Here is a 27,311-nt window from a genome sequence, read left to right as displayed (position 1 = left end):
CACACACAAATGGGTAAATATGGAAGATGATGAATAGGTTAATTTGCTGGACTGTACAATCATTTCACTATTTATATGTATATCGAAACAACGTTATGTACCTTAAATATATACAATTTTTAAGATGTGTAGAAAAAAAGGGTGGAACACCTTTTTTAGGGAGTTAACCCTCTGACTCCCTCTCCTTTTTACCTTTTTATGCAAATTACCCCCAGAGAGAAGTCTTTCAGAGGCCTAGCAGTTTTTAATTATTTTAAGAAATGATAAGACACACAAATTTAGAGTACTGGGGAAGAAAAAAAATGGAGTTGAGAAGAAAAAGGGCTTCACCAAAAACCACAACAATTTTCACTAGAGTATAGGTTTGCCAAGCTCCAGGGCAGTGTCTGAAGAAAGCCAACTGCGTTTTTCCCCGATTGCATTCATGTAGTTCTAACTTTGGAGAAGCATACCACCCAGAAACCATGGCTCTCACTCAAAGCCCTCAAGCCCTGGACACAGAGCTCCTCCAACAGAAGCGAAGGGCAGGCAAGACGAGAAACCCAGATGAGGGTTATTTCAAGCTGTTCTTCCAGATCACCGGGGCTTCAGTGAGGAGGGATCAGAGCGCACGCAGTCACAGCTTCCACCCTCCACAGTGCTCTCATTCAAAGAACATACATTCCAAAACTTGATGCATTAGGTTTGGTTTGGGGTTTGGTTTTATTCAAAAGTTTAGTCTTATCCAAATCAGTCTCTTATCAAAATCTGAAACTACATGTTTCTAATCCACAAGAGCGACCAGACTGTCCAAGCTAACTACCTGGCTCTTTTCTGAACTCTGCAAGTAGAACGTGGAAATCACATCTGTACACATTTTTGAGCTAAGCTGTCTTTGGCTGCATTCTTCTTTTCTTCATGGGAAAGAAAAGGGAGCTAAATGACAGTGATGATGCAGATGGTCTTTAGAGTTCCATTCCAAGCATGGCCTTCCTCCAGTTTCTCGCATCGCAAGGATCTCTTCCCTACCACCATCTGCATGCAGACGCTTGAGCCAAAACCTTGGGAGTCATCCTTCACACCTCCTCATCCATGTCATCCAATCCATTACTAGATCCTAATAATTCTACCAACAAAACATATCTGATGCATCCATTTCTCTCCATCTCCACTACTACCATCCCAGGCCAGACCACCATCAAATCTTGTTTGGACTATTGCCCAGAGACCAGACCTAGCTGGTCTCCCATTCTTGCTCCTCCTCCCTTCAACCATTACAAAAGTAGCTTTTGGGACCATGAGATTTTTCCACTGTGCTAGGAATAAAATACAAAATCTTTCCCCAGAATAGTTAGGCCCCTAACTGTCACTCACCCTTATCTACTGTCTTTCTTCTGGTTTCACCAAAGGCAATCCAGCTGCACTAGTCTTTAAGCTTCACAAACTTAGGCATTCATTTTCTTTTTCTCCTTAGGAATGTTTACATGTTTTCTCTTTGCCTGAAATATTCTTCTTTCCATCTATCCTCTTGTTACCTCTCACTTTAGGTATCAATTTAACACTACTTCCTTAGAAAGGCCGCCCAATCAGAATTAGATCTTGTTACACATGATCATCACACCCTCCCCTTTTTATCCATAATGCTTACCACAATTTGTACTTACATATTTGATGTGGGCTTGGGGAATGCCTGCCTCTCCTACCAGACTCTGAGTTCCACGAGGTCAGAACTAAGTCTGTTTGTTCATTACTGTACACCCACAAATGTTTTATGACTATATCAAATAAAAAATTCTGATTCCTGTTTAAAGTCATACAGTCAGTCAATAAACAGTTATAAAGCAATGCTTAGACATTATTTTTTTTTTTCCAAGAAATTGACAATAAGTTTAAAAAGGCGAGGCAGGGCGGGGTGGGGGGATGGGTGTTGCCAAGCAGATTTTCCCACACTTTGAATGGCATCTGGAAACTTGTGAATTTAAATCATGCAGTCTATTTTTTAAATGTGTCTTCTGGATGAGTGATATCTATAGATCTAATTACATTTATAAAACAATGATAGTGAACACTCTGAAGCATATATAGGAATTGTATTTGGGTTAAATAAAATCTTGGGACAGATGGCTAAACAAAAGCATAAATAATGTATGTCATGTCCACATCCACAATGTTGATTTGTGGTATGTGCACCGTCCATTTCTATGTCAATGACAGAATATAAGCCTGCTCTCTTTCATGTCCTTACAAAATACACCTTTATCCTACAACAATCCTCTAGCAATATAGCAAGTGTGCAGACATGCTTTGTACCTGCCACAATGACACTAATTATTACACAATGATATTGGCAACATTAAGCAGACCATCACTGTCGGAGTTTGAAATATGCAAAAAATATCCGTTAATTTATTCAAACTTGTTCAGCTGTCATCACAGATAAAAATACGCTTCCACTTTCTCTCTCCTTCACTATCAAAGGTATATTTTTAAGTTTCTGTGTTTCTTTGATGGCATTAACTTCATTTTTTCATCAAGCCAAAGTGGTTCAAAATGCATGCAATATTTTAACATATATTTCTGAAATTCTAGTGGTAGGCATAAGAGCAACCTTGTTATTTAAAAAAATTTCTCCACAAAATGTTCAACAATTCAATGTTTCTACTTTTAATAGTTGGTGTTTTGTTCATGAAAAAAGAGTTTCTAAAACATAAAACTGGTCAGAATCCTTAGAAGCAAAATATAACTGCAACAATGGCCTATTTGATTCATAGCCTCATAACAGAAAATTTTCACCCTGATATAATAAAATTTTCCTAAATTTTATTACAATGAAATTTCTTAAAATATCTGAAGCCATAAGACTTATACTAGTTATATAATCTTGGGGAATAAAAGCTAAATCAGTCAAGATGTATTTATAAGTGAAACAAAAGTATATATTTAATATTCAAGCATCATTTTAAATCCTTAAATACTTTTGCAAATGGACTGCATCTTTTCTGAAGAGATTATATATTTTGAAGTTACCCTTTTATGGCAATTAAACTCTAATGGCAAGATAACTGATGAAAAACTTCAATTAAAAAGCTGGTCCAACCTGCATATGTGATAGAAAAACAGAAGGAGGCTTTTCTGAATGCATTCACAATCCATTTAATTTTCTAAAGCTTTCTCCTATTTTTTTTAAAATTTCTACTCTCTATGCAGCAGGAGTTAATTGTTTAAGAGAAAGATACAGAGCTACAAATTCATTTCTCTCCTCTGTCCAGATTTCACTAAGCTGGTTATAAGAAGATACTGATGTTTGTGCTTTATTCCTCAGTTTCTCCAAGAATTATCGGGTATTGAAGTAAACAGAACTGATACTTATTTTGCTCTAGGCAGTAGGTTTTTGTTGGGAAGTGGGGATGGACAGGGGTGGGTTGTTTGGTTCTGGTTTTGGTATTCTTTCCAAAGTAAGCCCTTAGTAAATTGAACTCAAATGCTTTTAAGCTCAGATACCCCTGTTTCTGCTGGGAAATTCCCAACTATTTCTTGCTCTCTTCAGGTTAAAAAAAAAAATCTCCCCTACCTTACCTTACCTAGAGAAAATATTAAAAAGTGAATAGGTAGTAAGTCCTTACTATGATGAGGCACAGAGGGAGATCTACTCATCTGCGACTTCACCAATCTTCTCAGCAACCCAACAAGGTGGATGTACCAATTCTGGAGAGCCTCAGTGTGTCACCCGGCGTAAGGGCTAGACAGGGGTCTGTGCTGTCAAGAACTCAACACCTTTGCTCTTTCTATCCCAACACTGTGCCTGAGAGCACAGTTGAGAGCACTGCTCTGTGAGCCTTGGAAATGCCCTCATAGAGTTCCAGAAAGATTACCTTGATGATGGTTGCTGTAGTAGAGACAGAACTTGCTTTAGGAATGACCAAGGGGAATGTGTTACACATCTCATTCCTCCTTCTTGGAGACCTTTTGTTTCTGAGCTCAGTTAATGAGGCAACTCTTTCCTTTTGACCCGTATTTCTTTCTTTGGTCCATCATAGTTAGACACATAGGCTGCATACAATGTCAGTTACGGACATGCTCCAAGCCTTAAGATGAGTCAGTGTAGTAAATGGGCATGAATTAACTCACTCTGCACACAGCAATTACAAGAGACACTGTAAGGAAAGCTAAGGATTGATAATCCAGTTGGAAAGTAAAATTAATATTATACTGAATGGAAAATCAAAGATGACCCTAACATTTCTAGATTCAAAACAAAAATATCAAAGACACTTTGGATAGAAACAGGGAGATACCGGGGGAAAAAAAAAAAAATGTCAATCTGAGGCCAAAAGCAAAGAAATTCTATTTAGCCCACAGTGAGTTTTAGGCGACTTTTGAGTAGCATAAGAAAAGAAATCTTGTATACCATTGGAAACATAGGCCTGCAGCACAGAGAAGATAAAGTTTAAATTATGGCAGAAGACAAACTCTCCCTGAAAGGTAGGATGGAAATGTAAGAAAGAAACTTGAAGGGAGAACTTGTGTGACTACTCCTTCAGGAAGGAAAAGTAGCAGAGCAAGGAAGAGAAGAACAAAAAGGGAACCCAGTAGAAAGGGCAGGAGAGCGTGTAAACTCATGACAGCTAAAGATGAATGGTGGAGAGGGTAAGCGAGTGTAACTGCAAACCCTGCAAAGCCAGAAAAAATATGGACCAACAAAAGATCTTAAGATTTACAAGAAGAATGAATGCACGCTTATAATTTTCTAGGAATTTTTCAGCATTACGGAGTAGAGAGAAATTAGTTGAAAAGAGGCGCGGAAGGAAATGGTGACTAAGAATTTAAAATATCAACTATAGATAGTGCATTCAAATATTTAAACAACTAAATGATAATAACAACTAATGGTATGATATAATGCTTATTATATGCCAGGCACTGTTCTCTGTACTTACATGTATTGCCTAACTTAATCCTCACTCTAACCCCATAAACTAGGTACTATTATTACTGTATTTTGTAGATAAGGAAACTAGGTACATCTAAGTTAAGTCATCAAGCTAGTAAGTATCAGAGCCATGACTCTAATGCAGGCCTCTAGAACCTAGTAAATATGCACACTGCTCTTCACAGAAAAACAGGAGAAATGTTTTTGTCCTTGTGTTCATTATGAATCCCAGTGCTAGATCCATGCCTAGCACATAGTAGGTATTCAATAAAATTTTGTCACATTAATGGATAACTAACTAGAAAGGGCATGAGAGCCAAGCAAAAGGATCAGCGTTGTATTTAGGAGTCTTTATTCTGAGACTCTTTAATCCCCATTGTAGAACCCCTCTATTTTTTTCAATGCTATAATTATATAAAAATAAACTCATTGTGTTTTCATTTGCCCTCAAATTTAATAAATAAATAAATTTAAAATGCCAGGAGACCAAAAAGGGCTTAGAGAAAAGATCAGGAGAAAGGTTAACTTTTCCCCTTAATCCAAGTGAGTTGTTGAATTTTTAGATTTTTAAATATGGCAAGCTGAAGCTGGCCCTGCAGTCTCTAAAAATCTAAAACTCATTTCCTCTTCTGCTGGATACTGCACAGGGCTATAAGCTGCTCCCCAAGGCAAAACTCATTCAGAAGGTACTTTACCAGGCTAGGATTGATTCCCAGAGATAAAACTCACCATCAATAACTCCTAACTGCAAAGTTGTTAAAATAATTTAGTTAGAATCTACAAATTTTTAAGCAGTTCTTTCTGGTATAAAAGAGTCCAGCTTTCAAGCTCTTGATGATTAAAATTAAAATGGTAGACATATTTCAGCTGTACCTCAATTTGGAATAGGAAATGAGCAAGGGATCCATTTCAAATTCCTTTCTCATCCTCTCAGAACACCGCCTGATTTGCCCTATGCAGTGTGGTTTCTGTTTTCAGATCTATGCATTGATTAACTAAATAGTTTTAACTATGTAATTACTTATTCATGCTCACTTAATAGATTTAATCAGCATTGGCTTGGGGAAAAAATTAATTATGGTCTTGGTTACTTTAGGAGACTAAAATCAAAAAAAAGCATTTATTCAACGAATACTTACTGCTGTGTGCCCTGCACAGTGGAGGACAGAATTGTCTTTTTAAGGTATGATCCATATCCTCAAGGAGCTTAGTTCACATACCAAAATTTTCATGACTTCCCAATTATATGTCCTTACATCTACAAACTGTTATGATTGTGCACATAAGCTCGGACCTCAAATTGCATCTCTTTTGAGGTCCACATGAGTTTGTACTCAATAGTTATATTTTTGTAATGGGATCAGACCCAAAAGGAAAGAGAAATCTATTTGCAATAACATTTCAAATAGCTTTCTAGCCACACTTTCTTTCTAAATTACTGTGCTCATTAATTTTCTTCTTTTTCCTTTTGGCAACTTAATATATCACAAAACTACTATCTAGAATGTATATAAAACATGTCTCTTTACTAGGTAATAATATCCACATATAACCAAATATTAAAATGATGTCTAAAATACACACTGATTTATGTGACAATAGTTACTACTGCCTCCATTTGATCAACTATATTTGAAGACCCAGCCTTTCTAATATACAACTTCTATATAAAATATTTAAATGATTCTTTTTAATCATCTTTAAATGACGAAAAAAGTTGTGTCATATATTATTAAGCTATTTAGTGAAAAATGCTGAGGAATTTTTTAAATTCTGCTTTGCTATTGGTAAAAGAACCTGTTTTATAAATGACCATTTCTAGAACACATCAACACTACTTTTTTTTTTTCTTTGACCTCAATTTCCACAACCATAATTGCCACTGGTTTTGGATTGTGATTTCTTAGTCATGTTTATCTGATTCACAACACATCTCTTTTATTTATAAAAGTACTTTAAGGCATATTTCAATTTTTCCCATTAAAACCAATTTTGTGTGGAACATTTCAAAGCATCTCTTGATATATGGTTTCTAATCCTACCGAAAAAAAAAAAAAAAGAATTGCCTTAAACCAAAATTCAGATTTACCTACTAACAAGAAAGAAAAGCTCTTAAAACAGTCTATCCTCAATCCTGTGTTTTTTGGAGTTTAATAATTTGAAGAACTTTAAAAATAATATTTAATAATTTTAAATAATTTAGGTTTATATTTTATTTTTAAAATTTGGGTAAAAACAAAATGCTAGAATCACATAACATCCAGAGGAAGAAGCTACAAATTTGTAAACTATCTTTTGATAAAATTAAAGCACTGTTATGAACTGATTCTACTTCACCAATTCAATATAAATTATATAAAGATGTCTCATAGAGAAAAACTCTGTTGACGTGGGAAATATGTAGTCTCCTGAGTATGAAACACTATGAAGTTGAGCGTGAAGTTTCTGCAAGACTTTATATTTCATATGCTGTATGTATACGAAATGCTAAAATTGTATATTACAATAAAATTTTGCTTATGTGCTAAAGAAAATACTCTATTAGTCTAAAATGTATTTAGATCCATTTATTTACAGAAACAATTTTTATTAGTATCACATTCGTGTTGTTATAAAATGTTGATCACTATCAACTAAAAAATTTTAATAATTAATATCTTTTTTTCATTTAACTTTCCTGTATGTCTTATATTTTAGATATTTTCTTCTAAGAGGACCAACTAACTACATTGACTCCCTCCCAGCCAAATTTGGGGGCGTTAGCAAGTTGCGGGAAGTGGGAGGAGAGAGAACAGAAAAAGAGAAAAATATTAACTTGGTTCACCTGTGACAGAACCCAGAGTGACCTCTTGTGGTAAATACTAACTACAGTACTTTGGCGAACAATATCACCTTTTCCTGGGCTACACTCTGAAGAATGCAGAGGCATTGTTCCACCAAGCTAAGAAACTTGGCTGTGACTCACAAGGAAAGAAAAAGATAAACACTGACTAAACCAATGGGTTTCTTTAGGAAATCTACTCAGTCACTATACATTAAAATAATCATAGCTACTCCCTTCTATTAAAAATAATGTTTATATGGTCCTTTTAGTAGGTCGGTTACAAGGTGGCTTGGTAAATGGATTTCTTACACATCCTACTTCTGGAATCAAGCAAAAGACAGATGAAAAGGGGAAGACAACAGTATCTTGAAATAAGCAGCCCTCTATCAGCAATGTGCTGCATTCATTATATAACACAGTGTGGGAATCTAAGGCAAGGGACAATCTTGTGGCTTATTTATAAATACAATTTAGGAAGTGGTCAGTATAATTTCAACCTCTTTGATATTTTAAATGTTAAAGAGGTACATTATAAGACCTGAGTAACCAATGCTTCAATAACACTGTGTGGTTTTATCAATGTTTCCTGAAGAGTGTCTTAGATGTTAAAGAAAGCCTTTCAAGAAAAAATGTCAATAACTTTTTAACAACAACAACCAAAATAAAGTCCATTTGTTTTTCATCATTTCTTTTAAATTGGCTAATTTTAAAAGTTATTATTCCTTTTTTGTCCTGTATATAGATCACTAGTTCGGTTTCCTCTCTTACAGGTTTCTTTTAAGATCTCAGCTTGTACAAATGTCAATTACAGCATGAAAAATATTTCTGAGTTTTCTACAAGTAAGAGATAGTTGAGTATTTAAAAACGTGCTTGTGCAACCTAGCCATCTCAAGCAGAATGAAAAATTGAGGATATTGAGCTTCTCCTTCTCAAAAGGTAAGTGGTTCATAAAATACTACCTTCTCTATTTTCTTCTTTCCTGAACTCCTTTTTTTCCCAAAAAGAAAAACACTTCCCGTTTTCCACAAAACTGAAATAAACTTCCAATTTTTCATAATGCTTAAAATATTCAATAACCATAATTTCTAGGTAAGGGATATTAATTTGTAGTTATAATTTTTCAAAATAGCAATCCAGTTTACTGTCACTCAAATGAATCATTTCTGCCTACTTGTTAAGGAATTGAAGACAGCATATGAGTAAAATGTGCTGCCCAAAGACAAAATCAGGTTGAAGGACTTTGAAATATTTTTTGTCTTTTGAATCTAAATTTTAACCTAAAAGTCCTAAAAACAGTTACTTTCTTCCAGATACTTAACCTCTACCCACAAGTTTACTGCTCCCTAGAGCCCAATTTAGATTAATAGTTTGCATAAATAATTGAAATTTAAATAATGGAAGGTATCCTAATAATGTTGTAGATACAAATCTAGTCTGTAAGCCCTAGGGGCAAGGGCCTTCTAGGAGATATTGCTCAGATGTAATGAACTCACCACACAGTCCTCAAACCTTCCTTCCTAACGGCTTGATTGTACTAGCCAAAAATTTGTCTGAACAGTCCTATAGCATTTATACTTTAACCTTTACAACTTCTTAGAATAATAACACTGTTTATTTACTAGAACCACATGCTAAGAATTATTATAATTCCTTTTGTCTAGAAATGATCTTGTATCTTAAAACTAAAAAGAGGAATTCCTTGCTTCTTTTGAGATTTGGCTATAAAATGTGTGTGTATCCATCCTACTCAGCAGCCCTTATTATTTATTTTATAGACTTCGAATCACCAGTAACAACTTGTAATGCTCACTCACAACAGACTGAGTCAACTAAATAAGGAAAATAAAAATCTAATCTCAAGAAGTGTGACATGATAGCAAATAGGTTATAGTGGCTACTCTGGAGCACAGAATACAATGCTGTTATTCTGGGAAACGGCATCTAAAGAGTTTGGGGCTTTATTAGGAAATCCTTGGGTATAAAAGTGATGTTCAAATATGCCACACTTCTTGCTCTTTTGTTCCACATCATCAAAAAGTGTTCTGGGAAATTTGTAACTGGCTGAGATTTCAATTCATTAGTGATATCCATGGACAAATAAATGCCTGACATTTTCTCTTTGCGTCCATTTCCCTCTCATGTCCCATAATATCCTTCCCCCCCAACCCACCCTTTCTCTCTGCTCTGTGTTTTGTTTCCACATCTGTGTTTTGCTCCTTGTGTGCAAGAGAGAGAAAAAGAGTTTGCTTCCTCTGTGTCTGTAGGGTGGTGGACACACTTTACAGACAAATCTCAAAACAGGAGAAGTAGGAAATTCCTCTTTTCAGTTTTCTGGATGGATATCTGACCATCTGAGTGTTTACCTATGTGCCTGTGTAATATCTGTGTATCTCTCAATACATATTTCTATGTTTAGCTGATTCTTACTATAAGGTCTGATCTTTTCATAAGAAGAAAATGACATTGAATCAGAAAGAGCTTTTCTTGGGGTTCAGATAAAAAGACAATGCCAGCCTCTGTTTCTTCAATTGTTAAATAGATTGGGAGTGCTGGCTTCTATTCTTTCTCTTCCTACTAAAGCTCTGCCAACACTTCACTTTCAATGTTGTTAAGTTAGGGAATAATGAAACCTTCAAAGTGACAAACCTGATCCATCTGTGAGAATCCTGAGGGGAATTTTCTATTAGTCTCAATTAAACAATTTCTCACAATAAATTTTTCTATTTCTCTTCCAAATCATATAGAAATGACAACTGCGGGATATTCCCCCATGAATGTATAGACAATTTAATACCACAATTCTCAATTTCTGAGGTTCTTCCTATAAAAAGGTACTGAGACGTTTCAGCACTTATCACATACACCTGTTTATATACTTACTACAAATATCTAACACACTTCAAACAGTTCAGGGTCTTTGAGCAGTGGTATTCAAAGTGACCCGACAGCAATTAGAGGTGGCATGTAAATGCCAGAACAGATAAATTTTCATTTGCACTTAGTTTAATCCAGGAAAGAAACATTTAACCAATGAAACAATTATGAACATGAAATGCAAAAAGATAAAATATTACTTTGAGTGGTAGATATAAAATGGAGGCAACAGAAACAGACATTTCTAAGCCACCTAAGATAAAGCTTCATTTCATAATATATCTACAATTTGTAAAAATTCAAAAAACTATCTCATAGTTTCACAGCATATATAAGAAGCTTCAACCAAAGTTGCTTTATTAAGTTTAGTCAAGGGATTCTCATGTTCTTTCTCCTTATCAAGCAGAGCAATCGTAAGCCTGGAGATTTGATTTTTTAAGGCCTTCTCTGAAAAGTCCTCTCATAGACCAAACTGCGTGGAATTGAAATAACCCAAGAGGATGAGAAAGCTGAAATAAGACATATACTTAACTAATTCCAATAACCCTTACATTTCTCCCAAACTGTCTTAAGAGTAACATCCTCTTGTATTACAGGCTTAGTATAATATTAATACAAGAAGGTAATGTAGAAGTATAAAAATTCCCTACCATTATGAATTTATATAACTCAAAAATATTACAGATATTTAAAAGAATACTAAGCCAGACCCTATTAGCTATTTTTTCCAACCCAAATACAACACAACTGCTTTAGACTTGTATTGTTTCAGGCATTGGCCAAAATGAAGAAATAAAGTTTAAAACCTCAAATTAAAAACAAATACCAAGTCAGATATTTAGGGGAAATACTTTGAGACACTTAAATACGGTTAGTCTCAAAATGAGGAGAAATATTTGCAAGCATAGTCTTAAAAAGAGATTCTAATCTAAGAATTCGTATAATCTAATCTACCATTTAGGTAAGGATGGTTTATTTAATCATTTATTATCACTTCAGTGTGCCTCTGTCTTTCTGTGTGCTTCCAGCTAGGCAGGGAGACTCTTAAGAAGACGGGATGTGTATTAATTAGTTTCTTAATCCCAAGAAACCAGAGTGTCTATGGTATAAGGCACCCAAATAAATATCGTTTCATTGAATGAATAAACAAGGTACTGTGGAACTGCATAGAGTATTTCCACTGCTTTGTTGCAAGCTCTACTCTACTCCATATACAGAAATGTCTTTCTCATTATTCTCCAAGCAAGAGATCTCAAAATAACAGCCTCTGAAGGAAAAACTTTAAAAGATATTCAACATCTTACTTATGAAGTTTATAATTATACAAAAGAATTAAAAACAAGTAGAAAATGCATATTTCAGTAAGATGCAAAGTTTATAAGGTCTTAAAATGTGGAAATGTATAACCATTCCCATCCTGAATATCTTGTAGGAAATGAATGTATAAATGGATGGTATTTTAAAGACACATTAAGGCAAGAAAGCATTAACGTCAGAAGCAAGGTAAATCGCATCTTTTTGAATTTTTTTCTAATTGCATTAAAAGCACAACAGCTACTGCTTCACTTCTATGTTTCTAGTGTTTAAGTCAAACGAAATATATAGACCAATACACAATGAAAAACATAGCAAGAAGAAACTTTAAACACCAATTTGTCCACAGTAATTGCCTTCCCATCTTTCAGTCACTGAACTCTCTTTTTCAGGTTCCACCCCAACTACTCTTCCCAGTACAAAGCACCTTTCCCCGTGCCCATGAGGGCCAAAAGCCTTTCCAGAGATTTAAATCTCGTTAAGTAGCCACTTTTGCAGCCATTCCCAACTTGAGGGAAACCTTTCCACTGAGATTAACTCAGAATTTGGTCAGTCCCTGCTGCCCACTTTGGGAAAAAATGTGGGAGAAAGAAGAACAAGAAAAATAAAAGCAAAACTCAACTGTATGCTCCAGATGTACCTACTACACCCTATCCAACCCCTTTCTTTCCTCCAGTTCTGGGCTCTGGACAGGTGGGAGGGGATGAGTCAGGATGCAACTAACTTTCCTCCACCACCTCATTGCCACCCCCACCCCCACCCCCCAAATCCAGCCCAACTGGTAACTGAAACCACCAGGTAAGGCTGCCTGCATCCCCCTCCCCCCTTGGGAGAGGCATGGGATGGGGAGGACGAGGGGCGCGTGTGGGCGGGATGGAGGTGGGGGTGTTCTGAACTACAACTCTCCTTACCACTGGAGCGCCTGACGATGTTCTCCAAAAATGTGTTCTGCGGTGCCACCAGCCCTCTCTTGCCCCCCGGCATCCTGGGTGTGGAGAGCAGCGGCCAGGATCCGCGGCGGGGGAGGGGGGGATGCAGGAAGAGAAGGTGGAGGAAGAGGAGGAAAAGGTGGAAGAGAAGACTGAGCCGAAAGAAGAGGGGGCGCGGCGGCGGCGACGGGGTCCCCTGACTGTGTCTCCAGCCCGACCCGGATGAGCAGCTCTGGGGAGGAGGACCAGGCAGTTCATGGTAGTAGCGCTCCCCCGGCCGCCGCTGCCCAGACTGTGGCGGTGCCGCACACGGGGCTCGGGAACTGCAGGCTCCGCGGGGCACAGTGCGCCTGCGCCGCCCCCGCTGTCGCTGTCCCGCCGGTGCTGATGCTGAGGCTGCTGCTGAGGCTGCTACCGCGGCGGCAGGCGCCCGGGCGCGGGCTCCGCATCTCTCCCCCTGCCCCGCGCCCCAGGGCCGGGGGAGCGCAAGAGCAAACTCAAGCCCCCACTCCCCCAGGAGCCCCTCAGCTCACACCGAGACCCCTTTCGTTTCCCGCGCCTTCGTCTCCGGGTCTCCTCGCCCACCCCCTAGCGCAGCGAGCTCCCCGCCGCCCAGCGCAGCCCAACTTCTGCCGGGCTGTGCGCCTGGCGGTTGCTCCTCTCCCCGGAGATCGAGGCGAGCGCTCGCGGTCCACTCGGGCCCGAGGAGTGGGAAAGGCGGGTGCCCGAGAGAGCGGTGGCCAGTCGGAGGCTCACATCTCAGCGTCTCCCGCTCGGGTCCGGGGCCGGGCTGCTGGCGCGGACGCTGCTACCGGGGCGGAGGTGCGGACCGGCTCGCGCTCCAGCCAAGGCTGAGAGCCGGGCAGGGACTGGCTGGTCGGCGCGCGGGGACGCAGAGCAGCCACCTGACGCTGCTACCGCCCCCCTCCGGGCTCCGGCGCCCGAAACCTTCCTGAACACTGGCGCTTTCCGCACCGCCCTACCCCTCCCCCGGAGCGGGAGCGCGGGCTCGGGAGTCCGAGCGCGCGGCAGGCTCCCGGAATGGCCCCGGCGACCCGGGCCGGGCTGGGCGTGTTGGGGGAGCGGGCGGCCGCCCGGGGAGCTTCCTTCAGGACCGCTGAGCGCAGGAGGCGAGCCGCGAGCCCGCCACCGCTGCAAAGTTCTGGGGAAGGTTGCACTTGATGCGAAGAGTAGGGGGAGAGGGTGAATAATTCCCACCCGAGAGACGGAGAGTGAGGCGGGCAGCGTTAGCGATGGAGAAACGGTAGAGGCTGCGGGGGCGAAGATGCGCCAGGGTGAGGCAGGGCAGGAATCGCCTCTAACAACTCCTCCTCCCCTCCAAATCCCAGGTGTTGAGAATGGACAGGAGTGGAACCGTTACAAACAGTCCAAAAGCCTGAATGTGCCACGGAGAAGGGAAAATGGCATAAGTGCGAAGCGGGCAGAGAGAGATGGAAAGGAAAGAGGAGCCCACGCCGAGGCACCTCCTTTGATCTAAGGCAGTGGTTTTCAGAGTGGCCCGGAGTGGCAGCATCCGCATCTGCACCGCCTAAGAACTTGTTTAAAATGCAAATTATTGGATTCTACCCCAGAGTTAGGGAACCAGGAACTCTGAGGATTGGGTTGACCCATCTGTTTTAACAAGCCCTCCAGGTAAATACGATAAGTGTAAGGCGTCCTCTCTTCTCCAGGGGCTGCACCTGGGCCTGTCAAAAAAGGACGATTGTGTAAACAGGGTCAAAGAGAGGGGGACCAGAAGGGCACCGCCCCGGAGTCAGTGGTTGGTGGTGGAGCGAAGTCTTGAGTGCTGAAGGCGAAAGAATATTTGGATGGCTGCGTCCCCTTTTGCTGGGGTCACAACGTGCTAGAGGAGAGGTAACTGCATTAGAAATTATCAGATTACCAGAAGCAGGGGGAATCCCCAGGCAGGGGTCCGAGTACACATCTCAGCACCTGTCCTTTTTTGGAACCCTCTAGATTACCAATCACTGACCTCAAAACTGACCTCAAGACAAGACCTAACACTCTCTCACTGCCTCTTTCTTTCTCTCTCCCCCTCTCTCTCTCTTCCCCCCCTCCTGCTCTCTCTCTCCTTTCTCCTCTTTCTCTTCTCTCTCTCCTCTCTTCTCTCTCTTTCCCTCTCTGAAATTTTCAGAGCCCAGGCAGCTGAGCAAACCCAGAAGGTTGACACAAGGCAATTTTATTCCGCTAAAAATATTTATGCAGAAAGACCAAGAGACTCCGTGGAATACCACTAGGCTATTCTAGCTTTCCACAGGAAGCACTGCTGGCATGGAGCTTATCCCCTTACAGTTAAAATGTCTAAATACATCAGGTGTGTTTAGTTCAATAACAAGCGACTCAGGTGCAGACTGAATCTGTAGTGAGCTTGCCACAACAGCACTCAGAGATATGGCCAGGTTACAACTCCCTCCTTGCAGTTGGTAGGAAAAACTGAAACCGCCATCACCACAGCAACCTTAAACATGTAATTGAGTTTCCCACTCTATCGAGTCTTTTGTGACCTGTGTTCAAATGATCCTAATCAGCTATTTATTGGCTGGGTTGGTGAATAGGCAGGCTTATTTTTTAAGCATGTATAATTCATTGCTATTCTAGACTTCCATCATGCTATAATAATTCCATCATCATCATTAACAGAGCATATTTCAAATCTATATGTTCTTTTGCATATCATCAGCTGCCCACATCTCACCTATGGGTATTGATTTCAAATCTCAGCTTCTCAGCGTTTCCCATCTAGTATGTATATGTTTATATTTATATATATATATATATATATATATATATATATATATATATCCTTGTCCTAATGATTCCTCTGTGGGTGTATTAGCTCACATTTCCCAAAGAGGAAATTATTTTGGACTCCATTAAGACACAGTCACAAAGTTACTGGTAGAACTTCCTTGTTTCCATCTGCAGATTTGATTAAAATGACATTCATCCTTTCTTGTTTCTAACAACTCCATAGCATTATAACGTTTACATTATTTTAATGATCATAAAAATGTGGCAGTTAAGAAGTGTCAAAAGGCTGCATACTTTTCTTAATCTTCTAGTTTAAGTTTTCATTTTATAAAGGAAGAAACCAAGACCCCCAAAAAAATGAAGTATCCTGTCCCAGATGACACAATGCTTTAGAACAGCCTGCACTGAAACTAGAATCAGGTCTCCTCACCCTGTAGCCAGAGCTCCTTGTAAATAATAGAAAATAACCTAATCTTAGGCTACTGTGGTAACAACAAGCAACATCAAGGATCTCTACTGCCATCACTGATTTTGCAGCCCATGAGAATAGAAACCCCTGGCAACCGTTGAGAACTGATTGGGAACTTGCAACTGTTCCTAATCAAAATAGAGTCAAGGAAAATCGAGTGGCAGCATCATATAGACTGACTGGCCTTAAGGAAGGTGCTGGCCAATTTCAACAGGGTGGTAATACAGCATTTTAAAAGAGTGTTGCAGACTCCATATATTGTGAACAAACTACAAGATTTAACAGATGAAAGAGACAGGAATTAGAAAGCTTCAATGTCCCACAAAGAAAGGGCTTCATTTTGTTTTATTGCCAAAATTCCATTTCAAAACAATCATTTGTTCTTTTCTTCTGTCCTTCCGGGTATGGTAATTAGAGAGACGTTGTCTGTGATCACCAAGAATTCCAGTCCCCAGAAGTGTCCACTGACTCCTAAGTCACAGCAGAATGAAAGCTGGCTGAATGAACTGCAGGTGTGTTCCAGTCTAACCGAAACCAATATAAACATGAAGCTTAGAAAACTGATGTTGGAAGTGATGATTTGGAATTACTACTGGTTCACTGAAGGACTCTTTTATCAAATACCCCTCCTCCGAAGATTTTTAAAATACGGTTTACTTAACAGTAGCTGTAATTATATGTAAATTTTCAGAAAATGCATTAGAAATAGGTTCAGTTTGACACTTACTCTTTGATCCCGTATGTGCAAATGATCCAACCACTACTTTCTCGGGAAATTTTTCTCCTAACTCCTACTTTCCGTTTCTGAGCAAACCCCAGTACAGATCCACGTTACAATCTGTAGATGCTAAATGGGTGGCTGTGTTGGAGGAATGGGAAGAAGAAAAAAAGGAAAGGGGCAAAAGTGATTCCCTATCATGGATGGCCTCCAGGGTTGGCCTCACTAGAGCAGTATCACTCCATTCCATTTTTTCCTCCCCAAGCCTCGCTACCTGCCTTTCCCCAAAGCCCTATCCCAGCTCTAGCAGTGAAGTATACAAACATTACTAAATTCCTCTGCATGCACCAAGTCCCACATTTACACCTATATCTTCTGCTTTTTCTCCTATCTGCTGCCCCCACACAGGACCTAAATTGAGAGAAAGCAGACTAGAGACTCAATGCAGGGACTCTGGACCCAGACTACCTGGAATTTAATCTTGCCTCCCTCACTTACTAGCTATATGACCCAGGCCAGGTTATTTAACCACAACTTCCCTTGTTGTAAAATGGGGATAATCATTACCTATTTAATAGTGCTGATACGGAGTGCTAATAGTTACTATTTGAAAGCCACTGCAGACAATATCTGACAGGTAATAAGCACTATGTAAGTGTTTGAAAGTAAGTACATGAGCCTTTTTTTCCCATTCTACTTTCATTTAGTGAACGCTCTAGAAAGTGGTCACTACTGAGGTTCACCAATATCCAGTTGCCTTTTCCTGCTTCTTGAAATTAGTGTGGCTATGAATTAATGCTTGTTAGTGAAATAGGAGTGAGGGGAAAGGGTGTTACTTCCAGGTGAGCATCTAAGAACCAGGACTTATTTTCTCATCCTCCTCTTCCTCTGCCTCAGTGACTAGGGAATGCCAACAAATACAAGGAGAACACCTGCCCAGAAGTTACCTAGACCTGCAGTAGACATTACATAAGCCGGAAATAAACTTTCGTTGTGTTAAGACACTGATAATCCAGCACTATTTGTTACTATGCCATAACCTAGTCTATCTATCCTGGCTGGTATAGGTTATTAACTTGCTTTGGGAACCGGAGATTAGAAGAAGAATAATTCTCCATCCTGACTGCACATTACAATCACCTGGAGACTTTATAAGAGTCCCAAAGCCACAGCCCAGACCAAGTAAATCAAAATTTCCTAGGATGAGTCACAGACATTACTATTTTTTTTAAGTTAAAGTTCCCCAGGTGATTTCTTTTTTTTTTTTTTTCCACTCTATTGCCCAGGCTGGAATGCAATGGCATGATGATTCCGGCTCACTGCAACCTCCACCTCCCAGATTCAAGTGATTCTTCTGTCTCAGCCTCCCAAGTAGCTGGGATTGTAGGACCGTTGCACCATGCTCAACTAATTTTTGTAATTTTTTTTTTTTTTTTTTTTTTAGTAGAGACAGGGTTTCACCATGTTTGCCAGGATGGTCTCAATCTCTTGACCTCGTGATCTGCCTGCCTTGGCCTCCCAAAGTGCTGGGATTACAGGCATGAGCCACAGCACCCAGCCATGATTATCTATATGTATCAAGGTTTAGAACCACTAACGGAGAGCAAGGCTGCATCCTATGGGAATCTCTGGTGTTTCAATACTGTAGCAAAATCCTCAGCTCCCAAGGATCAGACTTTGGTTTCACCTGTCCCACAAAGGCTCTAGTATATGCAACTGTGAGTTTCTCTGTACTTGTATCTGCTGAGCAGCCCAGAAGAGAACCACAAAACCTCTAAGGCTAATGCACCATACATTGAAGGCCTCCAGACTGAACTTGACTTTCTCAGTGCAGACCAGTCCTTCTCTACATCCCTGATCAGCAGTGTCTTCCATTATCTGCTGCAGTTTTTCAAAGCATTTTGTCTCTTTTCACACCTCAGTTGTCACTTTTTCACCTCCCAGTCTCAGAAGATGACTTGTTGAAAACAGGTCATGCTGTCAATTCTTAACACTTCCTGCCACTGCTCTCTCTTCCTTTTCTTCTTTCTTCCAAACAAATAGAAAGCAATTTCTCTCACCATCCCTCTGTCACTGATCTGGATCCTATTCATTTGGGCCTCTCACCATCCCTCCATCGCTGATCTGGATCCTATTCATTTGGGCCTCTGGGGAGACCTCACTTTACTGACTGTCCCCTCACTTCTCACTTGGACATTTAATATGTTTTCAAAATTATTTCTTCACTTGTGATTTCCCTCAAGCTTTGGCTGTGTCTCTCCCATCACTTTATGATCAATCTTCTGAGAAGTCTGTGCTAGGTATCTCCACTTTCTTACCTCTTCATTCTTAACTCCCAACAAACTGGCCTCCTTTCAACTGCTTTCCTGAAATTGCCTCCCCAAAAGTAATTTTTAAATTGCCAAATCCAGTAAGGCAATTTCACTGTCAATTTACTTTACCTGCCTATGATATTTGAGACTGTTACTAATCCTTTCTTCTTTAAATACTCTCCTACCTTAGATTGACTGGTTTTGAATACTGATGCTATGATCTCAGCATTTTCATTAACCTATCTGCACCTCAGGTTTTTTTCTGTAAAAAAAATAATTAATCATGCCTACCTCATATGGTTGATGTAAGAATTAAATGAGATAGTACAGGTGGACAATCTTGCATCTAGTTTTCTGAAATAGAAAACTCTGATATCCTAATGGGTTTTTTTCATACATCTTTCACAAACTCATTTGCCAGAAAAACCTGACCTGAACTGTTAGGAGGCCACCTGTATTCTCGGGCCTATCTGCTGTGGATATTGAGCATGTTTTGCTGCATAGATATTCATGTGTTTGAAAACAGAGACTACTGTCCCTAATCCCAGTGAGAGAGATGCACATACATAGAAATCCACAAATATCTGAATTCCAAAACACAGACCTTTTTCCTGCAACTATATACACCCATACCCATGGACTGAATGGCAATTCCACGAGAATCTCTAACATATTTAAAATAAATGAATCATCTTACAGCCTGCCCAAACCCTCTCCCCCTCCAGTGTTGCTTATCTCATAAGCTACTTCTATCTAGTCAATTATCCAAGTTAGTAACATCAACACTTCTCTGCCCCCACTCCATACCCAGTCCTCTTCATTCAACCTCCCAGATACCTCTTTAAACTATCCAGCTCTCACTCCCTCCGTTGGCACTGCTCCAGGTCAGGCTCCATCGTTTTTTACTTGGATTTCCACGTCAGACTTCCAACTGGTCTCCCTGCTTCCTGTGTTTTCTGACCATACATACTCCTCTCTATCTCCTTTTCCAAGCCCCACTCCAATTCATTTTTTCCCACTTTAGTGCTATAGACAAAGTGATCTTTCTAATGCATAAATCTGTTATGTCATTTCCCCTCATAAACACTTCTAAGTTTCTCTTTGCCCCCAGGTGAAAGCTCAAAGCCCTTACCTGGCCTTTTCATATCCTTCCTTATCTGACTCCTGCCAATCTACCCAGGATCAACTCTCATCATTCCCCATCCAACCCTCCACCTTCATACTTCCTCGCCCCCTACATTGCTTTGTTTTCCTTGTGCTTACCATGCTGTCTCTTTCTTCCCCTACCAATGTCCCGCATCACTAGTCACCTTCCTTCAGATCCTACATGAGTTGTCATTGCCTCCAGGAGGCCTTCTTTGACTCTCCACAACCTGGTAAGCAGCCCTTCCTGTGAGTTCTTCTAATACCACACTATTCTTCCTCTATTGCAACGATGCACCTCACTCTGCATCTCAATGTTGGTAAGACAATAAGAAGAAGAAGAAGAAAAGATTGCAAAATTGGTTGAAATCTTATGTGCCTCTTTACCAGAACTGCCACTAGTGTTTTTGGCATCTTCCTGAGAATTAGGAAAAGAAGTCCCTCTGGCCAGTCATAGGGTCAAGTCACAGCACACCGGCTGATGAGATATTTGTGGGCTGGATTTCAGCTTCTGTTTGTTCCCTTAATGGGTGTTCTTGGTGGGAAGAAGGAGGGGGGCTTTCTAGGTGAAAGAACTAGAAAAAAAGGAAATCATAATGATAGGAAAGCTTGCGATATGTGACAAACAGTAGACAATTTGAATCTTTTTTTTTTTTTTTTTTTTTTTTGAGACGGAGTCTCCCTCTGTTGCTGGGCTGGAGCATAGTGGCATGATCTCCGCTCACTGCAGCCTCCTCCTCCCGGATTCAAGTGATTCTCCTGCCTCAGCCTCCTGAGTAGCTGGGACTACAGGCATGCACCACCATGACCAGCTAATTTTTGTATTTTTAGTAGAGACAGGGTTTCACCATGTTGGCCAAGATGGTCTCCATCTCTTGACCTCATAATCCACCCACCTCAGCCTCCCAAAGTGCTGGGATTACAGGTGTGAGCCACCACGCCCGGCCAACAATTTGAATCTTTAAGTAGAAGATAGAGTTGGAGGCACAGTTAGGGGCTCATCAGGCCAACTTAAAGGGTTTGGACTTTATTCTGTAGGCAGCGAAAGACATTTTGAGTAAAGATGTGACATGGTATGTGAGGAGAAGAAGTCAGTTTGTGATTGGTGTACAAGATGCTTTGGGGAGAGAAAAGCCCAGGATTGGAAAAAACTACTTGAGAGACCCCTGTAAACAAGAAGTTGACATTTTTTAAATACTAAATTATTCCCCAACCCCCATGTTTACTGTCACCCTCTTGCTTTCATTGTATCATCATTCCTCACCACAGCTCACCTCTTCCTGACTTTTTATTTTCAAAAGTCTAAGCATTAGAACAGAAATGCAATAAGAAAAGTGTTGTAATAAAGGCCCTGTCCATTCTTACCCAGTGTTAGTCATTGTTCTAAATAGTTTACATGACTGTTCTCAATCTCATTTAATTTTAATACAGCAAAATTGAATTTAATTCAACAAATATTTATTATGCATCTATATACCAAACACCATAGTAGGTGGTTACATTATCCCCATTGAACCAAAAACGAAATTGAGGAACAGAGAAGTTCAGTAACTGGCACAAGGTCACAAAGGTGGTATGTGACAGAGTCAGGATTATGTCCTCAGGTACTCTGTCTTCAAAGCCCAAATGCTTAGCCATCTGTTTAACCATTGCACTACACCGTCACCCAAAAGATTTGGAAAATATCTGAGAACCAGCTGTCTCATATGCTCCACATCCACCCTAAATGAGAAAAAATTCCCCCTGTGCTAAGGGAAGGAAGACAAGTTAGAGAGAAAGTCAAGAATAAGGAGGACCTTCTCCTGCCACAATGCAGGGAGAGCCGTGGAGCTCCAAGGAAAATAGCAAAAACCTCAGAGGTAAATTTGGAGGACAGACAAGTATTTAAACAATAGCAACATCATGAAAAATAAAAATTTTAGGAAATATTCTCCTAATCTTCAAAACCTATTAAATGATTCATAATTACAATTAGATAAGAGAGATAAACTTCAAGGGATCTCAGCGTACCACAACGTGACTATAGCTAATGATGTATGTTGTATTCTTAAAAAATGTAGAGAGTGGATGTTAAGTGCTCTTAACACAGAAATGACAACTATGTGAGGTAATGCACTTGTTCATTAGCTGTATTTAATCATCCCCCAATGTATGTGTACTTCAAAACATGTTGTACACAACAAAAACATACAATGCTGTCGTTTTAAAAAGATATTTTAACTATCAAATTTAACAAAGAAGTCACACACATCATTGACAAATGTATACACTCTTAGAATATATCTTCAGTGTTTCATTTTCATCATTAAGATAAAGGAAAATACCAACCAATGTTCCTGTTGGAACTACCTCATCATCAATTGTAACCATAGGTTGGCTACAGATGCAAGAGTTATAGGTGAAAGTATTCCGTGAGAATGAGTAGGCCACATGGAATTTGCAAAAAGAGAGATGAATATTTTAATAGTATATGAAAATGATGTGCTACATATCCTTCTATCAGTAGAATTTACAATAAATTTAAATATGTATATATGTGTGTATGTGTATATGTATACATGTGTATGTGTACATGTGTGTACCTGTGTACATATATATACATACATGCATGTTTTTCTCCTGAGAGATGCCTGTTAAACCTCTACCTTCATACCACTATGCAATTTGCCACTTCAAAGTTTAGCAATCCCAATACAAAAAGAAACCTCTCTCCCTGGCATCCAAATGTCAGTCCAGAGGAAACCCTTGATTTGCCCCACCATGATCACACATCTACATGCCAGAACCTGCACCAAGAATGGGTGCGAAGGGACTGTAGTACTGTAAGTGACCAAGCTAGGCATGCGCTGTGTCCTGGCTGCCAAGCAATGTAGCATGTGATGGTCTCACTGGCTGTGGAGACAGGCACAGTTCTCCAAAAGGAGTCGTTTGGCTTAGCAAACAAAAACAACAGACACCCATTATAGTAGGTCCTCAATAAGTGGTAGCCACTATGATCTCTAACTTTTTAATCTATAGAAAGAAAATTAGCAACAATGTATTTATTTCATAGTACATCTGACATTTTAAGATTTAAAAATCCCCAACTCATTTAAATGTTCTCCTTTCTCCAAGGCCTCTATAGAGTTCTAACCATTAACTGTTCATGTATTCATTCTTTCTCTTAATTAACACTTCCTAAGTCCCTAATCTCTTCAAGGAACTGGGCTAGGTGCTGTGGATTCACTTCAGTTTACTCTAAATTTGATAAGTGGCAATCTAGCCTGATCACAAGCCCATCTGTTGTGTCATAAACATCCTGTACCGAATATACTACCACTTCTTCAAGAAACAGCTTATGCTACCTCAGCTTCAGTAGACTAATTGAACCAAACATGTTCAAAGAAGCAAACTCTAAGAATAAATCCCCAAATGTCAACGCTGTCTAGGAGGAATGAAGAAACATATGGGATCCCAGGCATTCTTCAAATTATGCATCCCAAAGTGTTGGAGGGGGCTGGGCTCCAACAGCAGTTTCATGCCTTCCAGAAAAGTTGTATGGTCATGCAGTTCTCATTGTAACCTTGAAAACAAATAAATGGGGCATTTAAACAGTGACTGCAAGTAAGATTGCTATCACAAAGGGACATTCTGTTGCATTCTATTTGTAGTATAAAGAACTGTTACATACAGCTTTAAAATTGGTCAAAAAAAAAAATCCCCTATTGTAAGAACATCCTCTGCATGTGAATGTAATGAATGCTGTTCACCCTGTATACCATCTTTGGGGAAATTAGGTCAGCATCTTCTCTGGATATAACTATAGGGTTCTTCGAAATGGCATGCATCTCACTTCCAAAAGTGAACAAATGGCTCTTATGCTAGAAAGAAATAGATCAAAGTGGTTCAGATGTGTAAACCAGAAGCAGTTAAAAAAGAGTTTTGATTTAAAGGATATGTATGGACCAAAAAGAAAACAGAAACTTAAGAAGTGAAAGGAGTCAGCTCAGCTCACATCAAGAGAGAAAGGACAGTCTAAAATAGTCCAGAGGGCTCTATGAACACAGGCCAGAACCTGCATCATTGGCAGGTGGGATGGGGGAAAGAAACTAGGAACAGAGGAATGGAGCGAGCAGTTGGGAGGCTTGAGTGCCAGTTCTATGCTAGGCTCTGCTTTAGGTACTGGTCAAAGGCAATCACCGAGACTCACAACTTCTCGAGATAGGTGTTATTTACCACCACATTACAGATGAGAAAACAAAGACTCAAAGAAGTTCGTAACTTGCCCAAGGCCACACAGCCAATAAGTGACAAAACCAGAATTCAAATTCAGGGCTATTTAGCTCTAAAGCCCTCTTCCCATAGGCCAGCCCCAGTGAAACTGGATGGCAAGCATCCAAATCCCAACATCCAAAGTATAGTGGTAAACCTGATTACAGCATTGGCTGTCACACCCAGGGGTAGGGCATGGCAGAAAGCTTAGAAGGTAACAATATTTTTGGTCAGGTGGGTGGAACAGCCAGGAAAGGATGGAGGGGTATGTAGAGGAGGGCGATCTGCCTGATTAGAGGCAACATCCCAGCCAATGGCTAGGGATAGAATCAAGAACAAATCAGGCTTCAGAAAGAGGGGCTGGTATGGCTATATTCACAAAACCACAAGTCCTAGCCTCCAACTTAAGTTCAAACCCAAACTAGGGCAGAATCCCCATCATATGGAACAGGCACTCATAGAAGCTGAGATGTGAGAGAAAGGGGCAGGGTGTTGGGATGAAAATTACACTTCAATAGGTTGCCAGCCCCTTAGCAACTCACCAGAGTGACTGGACCTTAGGCTTAAGGCAAGACCACACCTGGTAGGGACATACTTCCTTAAGTACGAAGATGCCTCAGCCCCTGAGTGGGTTAAGCCTGCAGGTTTAAAGGTCTTCAGCACTGGTATCCAAGCATGGCTATGCAAGAAAACCACAGAAACAACAAAATCATCAGATTCTTTGTTGAGAACCTACTCTGTGCCTGGTTCTGTGCTGCAGCCCAGGAATGCACTGTTGAATAAGACAGACACAGCCCTGCCCTTGTGGAGCCTACCTTCTAGTAGAGAAGACAGACAATGAACAAGAAACCAACAAATAAGTGAAATATATGCAAGTCAAAAAAGTTCTAAGAAAGGAAAACACAAGAGGCAAAAATTAAAGAAAAAAGTAAGTGAGGAGGCAGGTACATGCCAGTGATCCTTGAACATCACGGATTTGAACTACGGGGGTCCACTTGTACACAGATTCGTTTTAATAGACATATTAAAAATGTTTTGAAGATTCACATTTGAAAAAAACTCTCAAATGAACCACATAGCCTAGAAATATCAAAAACATAAGAAAAGTTATATGTGTCATAAATGCATAAAATATATGGAGACGCTAGCCTATTTTATCATTTACCACCATAAAATATACATAAATCTACCATAAGAAGTTAAAGTTTATCAAAACTTATGCACACAAACACTTAGATGCCTTACGTGGTGCCATTCACAGTCAAGAGAAATGTAAACAAATGTAAAGATGCAGTATTAAATCATAACTGCATAAAATCAACTGTGTACATACTGTACAAGTGTAAACATTTCATGGCCACCCCGTTGCTATTTAAAATGCCATGTGACGCTAATCATCTCCACAGAAGCAGTTCCTCTCTCTAGTAAATTGCAGATCTCAGTGAAAAGCGGGCTCTCAGTTCTCACATATCTTTCATCATGTTTGATTTAATACTGTAAACCTTGATAACAAGGGGACTCACACAAAGTGCTACTAGTGATGCTGGAAGTGCTCCATTAAGCAGAGAAAGGTCATGATAAAGTTGAATTGCTTGATATGTACTGTGGATTGAGGTCTGCAGCTGTGATTACCCTCCATTTCAGATAGCCATTCCTCTTGTAAACAGATGGCTTAAACTTATGGCATTGATAAATGCAGTACAGTAGTGTCCGTGTATTTTTTCTTACCTTATGATTTTTTAATCACATTTTCTTTTCTCTAGTGTAAAAATATAATATATAATGCATACAACATACAAAATACGTGTTGATCAACTATTTATGTTATCTGTATGGCTTCCAGTCAACAGTAGGCTGTTGGTAATTAAGTTATTGGGGGGGGTCAAAAGTTATACAGGGATTTTCGACTATGCAGGTGTCAGCACCAGTAACCCCCATGCTGTTCAAAGGTCAACTGTACTTTAAATGTTGAGTGAAAATCTCTCTGATTGAAGCATATTTACATTGCAAACTGGGGGAAGAAAAGAAAGTAAGCCCAAAAGAAATAGAAGGAATGGCAAGCCAGGCAGAGGGAACAGCATAACTGTGTAACTGACCTCGGCTGGTAAAAAGTTGGGGATGTTTGGCCGGGCACAATGGCTCATGCCTGTAATCCCAGGCTTTTGGGAGGCCAAGGCAGGTGGATCAGCTGAAGTCAGGAGTTTGAGACCAGCCTAGCCAACATGGTGAAACCTCATCTCTACTAAAAATAAAAAATTAGCCAGGTGTGATGGCACACGCCTGTAATCCTAGCTACTCAGGAGGCTGAGGCAGAAGAATCGCTTGAACCCAGGAGGCGGAGGTTGCAGTAAGCCAAGATCGTGCCACTGCACTCCAGCCTGGGTGACAGAGTGAGACTCCATTAAAAAAAAAAAGTTGGAGATGTTCAAGAAACTCTAAGAAAGGGGCACTGGAGCAGAGGGAGTAAGACAGAGAGATGCAAAAAGATGCTGGGAGGTAAATAAATGCGACAGCATTCAGGATTTGTAGAACAAAGCAAGGAATTCAAACTTACCCTTGAAATCAAAGTATAAAGGGGAACCACTGAAACATTTTATGGTGGGCTGTGAGCATGATCATTAACGGAGGGGCCTCATTGCCTTTTTTATTAATAAGGAATTGATCCAAACAATTACATTACAAATGGGTATTCTTATTAAACGTAAAGATTAACATTTTATTATTAGCAATGCATTAACTTTTCATTTTTGTAGCTTCAAGTGCCAAGAAACCTTGTTCGTGTAAATAACAAGATA

The 27,311-nt window shown here is 39.9% G+C and overlaps 1 protein-coding gene across 1 annotated transcript in view; it reads right to left on the bottom strand.

The window, feature by feature from the left end:
• Nucleotides 1-13,721, bottom strand: part of LOC116528592 (potassium voltage-gated channel subfamily H member 5-like) — a 116,063-nt gene extending 102,342 nt beyond the window's left edge. The window contains exon 1 of the mRNA XM_032245913.1: nucleotides 12,834-13,721. Coding sequence (XP_032101804.1) covers nucleotides 12,834-12,906 — 73 coding nt within the window. The 5' untranslated portion in view covers nucleotides 12,907-13,721. The remainder of the gene's footprint in view (nucleotides 1-12,833) is intronic.
• Nucleotides 13,722-27,311: the final 13,590 nt, after the last annotated feature.

Source organism: Sapajus apella, unplaced genomic scaffold, assembly GCF_009761245.1.
Source record: "Sapajus apella isolate SASKATOON/1434 unplaced genomic scaffold, GSC_monkey_1.0 scaffold59, whole genome shotgun sequence".
NCBI lineage: Eukaryota > Metazoa > Chordata > Mammalia > Primates > Cebidae > Sapajus > Sapajus apella.
Note: the sequence above shows the minus strand (reverse complement) of the source record. Positions and strands in the feature narration are given on the sequence as shown.